Source organism: Molossus molossus, unplaced genomic scaffold (genome assembly GCF_014108415.1).
Source record: "Molossus molossus isolate mMolMol1 unplaced genomic scaffold, mMolMol1.p scaffold_m16_p_2, whole genome shotgun sequence".
In the NCBI taxonomy this organism is placed as follows: Eukaryota; Metazoa; Chordata; class Mammalia; order Chiroptera; family Molossidae; genus Molossus; species Molossus molossus.
The window spans coordinates 147,040,189-147,049,435 of record NW_023425355.1 but is presented as its reverse complement, the minus strand read 5'-3'; the positions used below and the strand labels follow the sequence as shown (position 1 = coordinate 147,049,435).

General features: G+C 51.3%; 1 protein-coding gene across 1 annotated transcript in view; it reads right to left on the bottom strand.

Moving 5' to 3' along the window:
* Positions 1-865: 865 nt before the first annotated feature.
* PRKX (protein kinase X-linked) overlaps positions 866-9,247 on the bottom strand; it is a 50,265-nt gene continuing 41,883 nt past the window's right edge. The window contains exons 5-9 of the mRNA XM_036271718.1: positions 8,424-8,519; positions 5,467-5,524; positions 3,694-3,771; positions 2,662-2,810; positions 866-2,415 (exon numbers count right to left, since the gene is read on the bottom strand). Coding sequence (XP_036127611.1) covers positions 2,685-2,810; positions 3,694-3,771; positions 5,467-5,524; positions 8,424-8,519 — 358 coding nt within the window. The 3' untranslated portion in view covers positions 866-2,415; positions 2,662-2,684. The remainder of the gene's footprint in view (positions 2,416-2,661; positions 2,811-3,693; positions 3,772-5,466; positions 5,525-8,423; positions 8,520-9,247) is intronic.

Genomic DNA, 9,247 nt, shown 5'->3' with positions numbered 1-9,247 from the left:
GGTGTTTCACTTATTTAAAAAAAAAAATTATGCACAGGTCTCCAAAATAACCATAAGAATAGTAACAGTTAATAATAATATCCACTATTAATAATAATAATAGTTATTATTATTGTTCATTTTATAGTCTGAAGACGTGAGATATGCTTTTCTTTCTAGGTCCGTATGTTAGTGCACAAAATTACCAGGTCGGTCTCATCGGACATCCCAAGGTGAAACAGGTCAGAAGGGGCTGATGTTTTGGCCAATGCTGGCCTCCCTGTAAGTCTCGGCCGGACGCTGACTGTGCAGCCCAGACTGAAAACACACCTCAGTAAGACCAGGGGTACAGTGCGCCCTTTACCAACCATCTTTCTCTGGGCGACTCATCGCAAAGCGTTTGTTTTACTGAGCTTGACCTTTGCGGCCCCTCCCCGGTTGATGTCTATGTAAAGAAGAGGTCATGGCCGAGAACAGGGGACACTGAGCATCTCCAACAGTATCTTCTTTAAGAGCTTTTAGAGGTAGGGACAAGTGGGGTTCGTGCCACCTTCCGGTGCACGTGGCCTGTGGATTCAGGAGTGGACTCGCCCGAAATGGGACACCTGAATGTGTTTCCTTTGACCTGCAACTACTGAAAAAAAAAGAAAGAAAATAAAGGAAACAAAAGAAAAAAAGATGCAGAACTTTCCAAAAAGGCCCCTCTCCGCTCTGCTGTAGAGGCAGAACGAGCTACGGAAAGAGGTACCTCCCCGTGCACGGTACCGAGGACAATGTCAGTGCCAAAGACCTGCCAGGTGAGTCGAGAACACACCTGAGCTGCAGAAGCCTGAGACGGCACCTAACCCTCCTTCTCCCCACCCCATTTCCACCCACCCATCCCCAGGGCACACCCCACTCTCACGGAACCTGCCTAAACAGTGGTCTCGCTGGGAGGAGAGGGAAGACAGGGGGCAGAAGGGGTCCTGGAGTTCAGGTGGGTGCAGCTTTGCAAACACCGAAGGCTCTGGAACCTACTCCTTCATGCTCAGACGCCAAGTCTCCGTGGAGAAGCTCATGGCTGAGTCCTCTCAGCAGGTGCACAACGGATTTGGGCAATTCTGCTGTTCTGGTGACCCAGAAGGGCCCGCGATGGGCAGCCCACTAAAGGTTCGCAGAGTGCGGAACCCCAAAGCTGAGGCCGAAGAGTAGAGAAGAAAATAGACAATGGATAACGCAGGCTCCAAGGACCTGTCTGAGCGCCCCGGTTTGGGGAAGGTCAGCCTCTGAGGACACACTGATGACAGCGACCCCAACCTCTGGCTGTCAGGAAGCCAACCCTAAGGAGAAGTGTTTGTAGGGTTCACGTCAAGGCGTCATCATAATCAGGTCCAAGGACAAGCAATCCCACCCAGATGACGTCACCCAAGCCTGCCAGATCTATGGGACCTGATTGTGTGGGAGACTCTCAACTTGACCCTTTATACAAAGAGAGAAAAAAATAGAAATAACAAAACTGAACATAAACCGTGAAGTTCCTTTGACTCCCAGAGCTCACGTGTTTCTGGCTTTTCCTCCAAATGAAAATGGAAAAGTCACCTGTGCCGGAAGGTCATCCATGCCACTGACCCAATTTCAACTACCCTGTTAGCGTTGGGATGTACATTGTGTTCAAGAGACTTCAACTGGGGTTTTTACAGGGAGCCTTCCCGCGAGGCAACGTGGAGTTTTGGGGGATACAGACAATTTCTTCGGGGCACCCTATTCCGGGAACAACATGAGTGGTCACGGGCTATTCTCGGACAAAAATGGAAACCCAAGTCACTTTCCCTTTTCCTTCTAGTCTCAGGACCCACCATGACCGAATAGGAAGCATGTGAGAGACCAGAGATAACATGCCACGTGGTGTTTTCTTCACCGTTGACTAAGAAGGCGGAGAAGGTGATAAAACCCAAAAGGTGTTGTTCCCCAGAGAACAGCTGCTTCAGAAAGAAATTGGAAAACGAAACACGGTAGGCTCCGCCAGGTGTCAATATTGACCTGGACACGTGGTTTCTGCCATGTTATCTTTTAGGCATAAACACGCACACACACACACACGCACACACATACCCGCACGCGCCCGTGCACGCACCATCCGCAGTTTTGACCAAACACGCTCCGTTCAAACGCATAAAGCTGAGTCTCAAACGCGTAAAGGTGTCCACACGGTAGGAACCCAGGCCAAAGAACAAGGTACAATGGACAAGCAGACAATTTTTCCAATTTTCCTACTGTGCCATAGACTTCCAGTTGCTTCATGAACGGGAGGTAGGCCCGCGGTGACGCACCGCGCACCGCTGCGTTTTTATACACAAGGGCGTGGACACGTGGGGGACGGTCCCCGGCACGTCCAGGAGGCATCTCTTCAAGGCCGCGACCCTCTCTGTCCCAAGGAAGGCTCAAATCATCCCGTTTCTGCCGTGAAACAGGACAAAGGACTCGGTTAGTGTCTCCAGAAATGCGTCAATCACGTGATAATAACAACACCGCCACCAACGAAACCCAACGATCAACCTCTCTGTTTTTCTCCAGGGTCTTTCTTTGTTTTCAATCTGTATAAACTTGGTTGGGGTGACACCGGTCATCTGTCCTCTATCACGTGTATCTCGTGTTCGTGTTACTTTTTAGAAATGGTTTGAGTGACGACGGGGTCAGGCCTACCTGCCCGGCGTGGACTCCCGTGCTCAGAAATTCTTGAAGACTTCCAGATCCTCGGGGGACACCGGCGGGGCTGCGTTCCAGTCGTGTTCAGGGTAAGATTCGAAGTTGGAGGTGTCGCCCTCCCCAGACACTTTGGGTACGATGGGGGGCTGCGGAATTAGCAAGAGGCAAAGGCCGCGTTAGAAAGACATCGTGATCCCGCTGAGGTTGCTGAGCCCCTCTACGGAGGGACCGTCCGGAGCTCATCCACCCTGGTGGTGTGGGGTGACCCCAGAGGGGGGCCCCGGCATGAACCATTTTATCATCGCTCAGTGACTCTAAAGTACCCCGTTGAGAACACTGCTTTGGAGGAATGCTTTCAAACATGTACTCAGACAGGAAGACAGTCCCACGACCCTCCTGCACCTAATCTCCCACCATCACCCCAAAATATCCCTGAGTCTAGAGAAACCCGCACCTGTGTTCTTCCCCACTAAACAGTGGGCAGGTCGGACCCATGAGCACAGAGCTACTGCGAAATGGACCGATAGCTCCCCAAGTCCCATTGCTGACCCCCAGATCTTAACCCTCCCCCATCCCGGCCAGATGCCCCTTGAGTGCTGAGCTATCCCCCGAACAGGTGACGTGCTTATCAATAGTTTGAGGTGATCCACATTCATTATGGATCTCACACAAGCAAATAAGTGGCGGAGTCAGAGACGTTTGTAACTATCTGTGAGGACGCCACGCTACGAGGTGCCCGGGGCCCCGGCCGGTGTGGCTCAGGGGTTGAGCGTCATCTCACGGACGGAGAGGTCCGGGTTCGATTCCCGGTCAGGGCCCAGGCCCGGGTTTGGGGCTCGATCCCCAGTGGGGAGCGTGCAGGAGGCGGCCGATCGATGTTTCTCTTTCGCATCGATGTTTCTCTCTCTCTCACCCTTCCTCTCTGTCTAAAAAAAAATCAATAAGACATATTTAAGAAAGAAATAACGGAAAAGTATCCTCAGGCGAGGCTTAACAGCGGCGACAAAGTGCCCGTCGCCGTGGCCATACCTTGAGTTTCCTTTGCGGGACAGCCTCCCAGTCCACCGTCCGGAACCAGCGGTGCCTCTTCACGTCCTCGGCTCCGTTCTTGAAAAAGAAAGACACGGATGACGTCAGGGGGAGACAGTTCCCTCAAGAATCAGCTTTCGTCAGTCAAAGCACAGAGACAGAGAGAAACGTCGGCGCGCTTGGCCGTCACTGTCTCCGCCGGGCGAGGGGTTGGGGACGCGTCTCGAGGAGGCTGTTTTTGCGTCTCCGCGTCTCCTCCCTGGTGCACGGACGCCGTCGGTCCTGCCCGGGGTTGCTGACCCGGACGGAGGAGCCAAGCGTGAGGCCTCCCGACGGACCAGCCTCTCCACGGCAAGGGAGACGGCCGGCGATTTCTGAGCTGGTCACCTGCTTTTATCGCGTTTTTCTTGGGTGTTTATGATCTTCATCGAACAGAGACACGGAGGTTCGATTACTGACCAAAGAGTCTCCGTACGGTCCAGCCAGGAAGGCCCAGGATTAGGACTTGAAGGATGTCCGATTCATAATTTAAAAAAATGTATGTATATATTTTAGAGAGAGAGGAAGGGAGAGAGAGAGAAACATCGATGTGAGAGAGAAACATGGATGGGCCGCCTCCTGCACGCCCCCTACTGGGGATCGAGCCCCAAACCCGGGCCTGGGCCCTGACCGGGAATCGAACCCGGACCTCAGTCCATGGGACGAGGCTCCCTCCCCTGAGCTACGCCGGCCAGGGCCATCATTTTTAAAGTTTTAATCGTTTTCATCCACAGAAAAGACAATTCTCACTAGCCTCAAGTACAAAAAGAAAGAAATGTTGGTGTGAAGTGTTCCCCCTTTTCTCCCTAATCCTATTATTTTGATAATTCTTTTTTTTTATTAGATGAAACAAGTATGTTTCGTCCACATCTAAGTCCAACAACATATCTCTGTTGAATGTTACCGTAAGTGATGCTGAGAGACGTCATGGAAGACTTGACGTTTACTCTCAAGTCGTCCCAACTGTAGTACAGAAACTAAGGTATTAGGATATCGAGAGAGATGATAGAAAGACAGACAGAAGAGATAATAGACAGATATAGATGATAGATAGATAGATAGATAGATAGATATACCAAGAGATAGATACATAGATAGATAGATGATATGCCAATAGATATAGATGATTGATAGATAATAGATAGACAGATGATAGATACATCAATAGATATAGATGATAGAATAGATGATAGATAGATGATATACCAATAGATATAGATGATAGATAGATATATCAATGGATAGATAGACAGATAGATGATTGATAGATAGATAGATTATAGATATACCAATGGATAGATAGATATAGATAGATAGATAGATAAATAAGTAGATAGACAGATAAATAAATAGATAGATAGATAGATGATAGATACATCAATAAATAGATGATAGATACATAGATAGGTAGATAGATAAATAGATACATAGATACATAGATAGTTAGACAGATGATAGATACATCAGTAGATAGATATAGACAGACAGACAGACAGATGATAGATCATTAATTGATCACTGTAGATCACAGTTGAGTCATTCACTTGTATGGACACCGGAGGAGACGGGGTGTACCCCCGGACGGATTTTGCCCAGAAACACAGATTTGAAATTCGGCCAACGAGTCGACCTGGACACCGTGTATGTGTTTCTGTCTGTCTGTCTGTAGAGATGTGCAGCGTCCGCGCAGGGAGTCATCACAAAACCACCTCCTACGCAAGGAGACACCCTCACCTTCATGTTGCCCAGGCGCCGGGTCCTGTCCACCACGAGGAGTTTCTTAACGAGGTCTCTGTAATGGAAACAACATTCGTAAAACAACAACAACAACAACAACAAAATCCTGATGCAGCCCTGCGTGAACCGGGCACGTCGACACCTAAGAACATCTACCCAGGGCATGTGCGCGGGGACAGCGGTTCGGTGTTGGGACCTTTTTCTAGCACTTGTCTTTTATGTTTCTAGACCCTCATCGATTCCTAAATCATTGACGTGATTCTGGGTCGTGTGCACACAGGGACTGAGCTCAGGGGGACAGAGGTGGATGGGGTCTCTGCAGAAAACGGGGCCCAGACTGTGACACAACACACCTTGCCCTGCGAACCCCACGGCTGGACTTCACACACACCTGCCAGGCCCTCCCTGCCCAAAACACATCTCCTTTCTCCAAAACCGTTGGTCACGTTAATCTCAAGCCTCAGCAAGAAGCAGTTGTGGGCAGCGGCCCAACCCCGCGGGTCCTAAGGAGGGTGGACGGACGCGCATCTCTGCGTCGCAGTGAAAATCCGAGAGTATCGGCTCACTTACAGTTGATTGTGCGCCTAAAGTAGGTTCTTCTTGATTTTATAGAGCGAGGAAGAGAGAGAGGACATTCATGGGAAAGAGAAAGATGGGTCACCCGCACGCCCCCCACTGGGGATCGAGCCCACAACCCGGGCACCTGCCCTGACCGGGAATCGAACCGGGACCTCTCTGTCCATGAACGACGCTCAATCCACTGAGCCCCACCGTCCGGGCTAAATTATTTTGACCCAAACACACACAGACACAAAAACAAGCCGTCAAACACCATCCTCTCAGAATAGGAACCCAAGTGATGTCAGCCCTGTCCACGGATGTCGTCATCCACGGCCCAAGGATCGTCCCTGCTCTGGGGACACTTGTCCCAGAAGAGTTCAGGTCATTCTTTGCACGAGAAAGGAGAATAGCTCGGATGACCTTCTGAGTTGCCTACGACCTCGAGGAGTGACAGTCACCAAGGACGCCCGTCCCCCGACCCCGGGGCGTCTGTGCCCAGCCAGGTAGGGAGGTTCCCCGCCTGCCGGGTCACCCGGGAGAATTCTACGTGGCCTCCGCTCACCATGAGCTCTCGGACGTGCCAATGCCTGCGAGTAGCTTTGAACCCCATCAAATCACGAGCAAACGATTGATAAACAGGTAGCTCTATTTTAAAAGTGTTTTTCCGGCATTTTGATGAAGATCCCAGGAGATATGGATTCTGATCCTCCGCGACGCACTTGGAAATCCCTGACTTGACCGTGACGATAAACTAAGTGATATTTCCTTGGAGACGTCTGGTTAATGTCCTCGCCTTTGAGATACTTTGTCTTGACGCCGGGCAAGGCGTGTACCTTCCTAGGGGTAAAAGCTGGGCTTCGGTGGCAGAGAGGGGACACGTCCGCGGAAGACAACCGTGCTGGGGTCATGTTCCTGACTGAGCAAATTCAATACAGCGGCAACACCAGCCCTGCAAGAACGTGTGCAGAAGCCGGACCCCAAAAACCGGTTCTCGGTCCCGATTCCCAATCCGACAGGGAAGAAGGAAGGCCCTCAGGGCAGCCAGGAGACTTTCGAAAACAAAAGGAAAAACCCCAAACGCCGACCACACTGACCTCCTCGGATTGGGAACGCACGCAACAGAGACCCCGCCCGTAGAGGTGGCATTTCAGACGAGCAAACAAAACCAGCGTGTTTCGCTGGGCATTGAAAACACTATCGCTCAGCTCCGGCGGGATCTGGACCCCAGGGGAGAAAAGTTCGACCCTGTATTTTTCCTTTCTGTCCGGACAAAAGGTCACCGGTTCGATGCCCGGTCAGGGCACATGCCCAGGTTGGGGGCCTGATCCCCAGTTGGGGGACGCGCAGGAGGCGGCCCGTCGATGTTCTCTCTCATCGATGTTTCCATCTCTCTCTTTCTCTCTCTCTAAAATCAATCAATAAATAGCAAACAGGCGGAAAACTTAGGTCTGAACTATCCGTCGTAACTATACATGGTGCTGATCTACAGATTCATCGGCCATAAGCAGAATCTGGGCTCAGTGTGACGCAAAGCGGCTCAGAGGTGATGAGGTTGGGAAGGTACCCGGAAAACCGAGAGCATTCTTCCCTGGTTTTGCAAAAGTTACTTCCCCGGTGGTCACGGGTATCTTAACGACAGGCAGCCCCCAAGTAAGTAATATTGAGGCAACACAAAAGTCCTTGAGGCGGCCCTGGCTGGTGGGGCTCAGCGGTTGGAGCGTCGGCCCGCAGACCAATGAGTCTCGGGTTCGATTCCGACCAAGGGCACGGACCTCGGTTGCGGTTCGGCCTCCACCCTGGTGGGGGTCGTGCGGGAGGCAACCAGTCGATGTTTCTCTCTCCACCCCCCCTCTCTCTCCCTCCCTCCCCTCTATCTGAAGATAAACAGAAAAAATATTCTCGGGTGAGGATCCAAATATAGTTCTCCAAGGGCAATGCTCCTAAGCCCAACGCTGAGCCTCAAAGAGGACTTGATGAATAATTCCAACCGGAGAGAAATCACACGGTCTGCTAAACTCATCAGCACGGACGCCAACTGCTAAATTAGCTGGAAATGGGTGTACTGGATGCGCAAATCGCCCCACAACCTTGCGTCACATAGGACCAGGGTCCGTTATGTGCCGACGCTAAACAGCGGGCGTCTCACAACGTACCCATAACAGCCAAGGCTCATGAAGGGGTTAAATATCTTTAAGGCAGAGGATCAAAACCCTTTTTCCTTCCTGTGGAAATCATGAGCTTGTCCAAAGACCTTGAACACATCCCTCCGCAGAGCGAAATACAGTCTCCCGCTGGGCCGAGGCCTGGCCTGGGACTTTTCTTCTTCTTTTTCTTTTTTTCTTTTGACTCTATAAAAATAAACGTCCCAAAGACGAGCCCAGCAGTTCACTTACTTTACATTGAAATCCAAATGTCTGGGGAAATCGATTTTGCCGGCAAGAATTTTCTGATAAATGCCGAACGGGTTGTCGTCGAAGAAGGGAGGGAACCTGTTGAAACAGAAATGTTTATTTTTTGGCGGGCGGCCACCGTGGTGACGGAGGGGGTGGCGGCGGCCCAGAGGCGGATGGACGCTGTCCTGCAGGGGCCCTCGCCTGGGCGCTGGGGCCCATCAGGGGGTGTCACGGCAAGAGCCTGAAATCTGAGTATTTAACCTCCTGAACACAGGGTATGCCCTCTCTTAGTCTCTGGGTTCTCGTGGTCCTTTGGGGACCCCCGTTGCAGGGGGCATGCTCCCCTGCATGGGCCACAAGGCCCACGGCCACGAGGAACCCACACGATAAATTGATGCACCAAATCTGCCTGATGCTACATCACGGCTCCGCGTGGGACAGTTTGGGTGATCATAGAAAGGGGGGGGTGCTTTCATTTCACCCCGGTTTGACCTCTCCCTCCAAGATCCTTGGCCATGTACATGTGCATGAAATAACAAAATCTGCGCTTCTCAGGGTGGGAAAAAAGTGGGGTGCCTGAGGTTGGAGAGGCAAGACCAAAGTCGGGAGCCAGGAAAAGTACGGAGAACAAAGCCCCGGGCTGGGCACGGGTCAGGGGACAGCGGAGAATCAAAAGTCATCTCCGCACAACCTTTCTGAGGCATGATGGCCGTGGTTCTCAAAGTGCTGCCCCAAGGAACCCTGAGGTTCCTCAAGGCCCACGCAAGACTTTTATGAGGGCCTTGATTTTTTTTCCCTTTTCTGACGACAAATCTGAATATGGA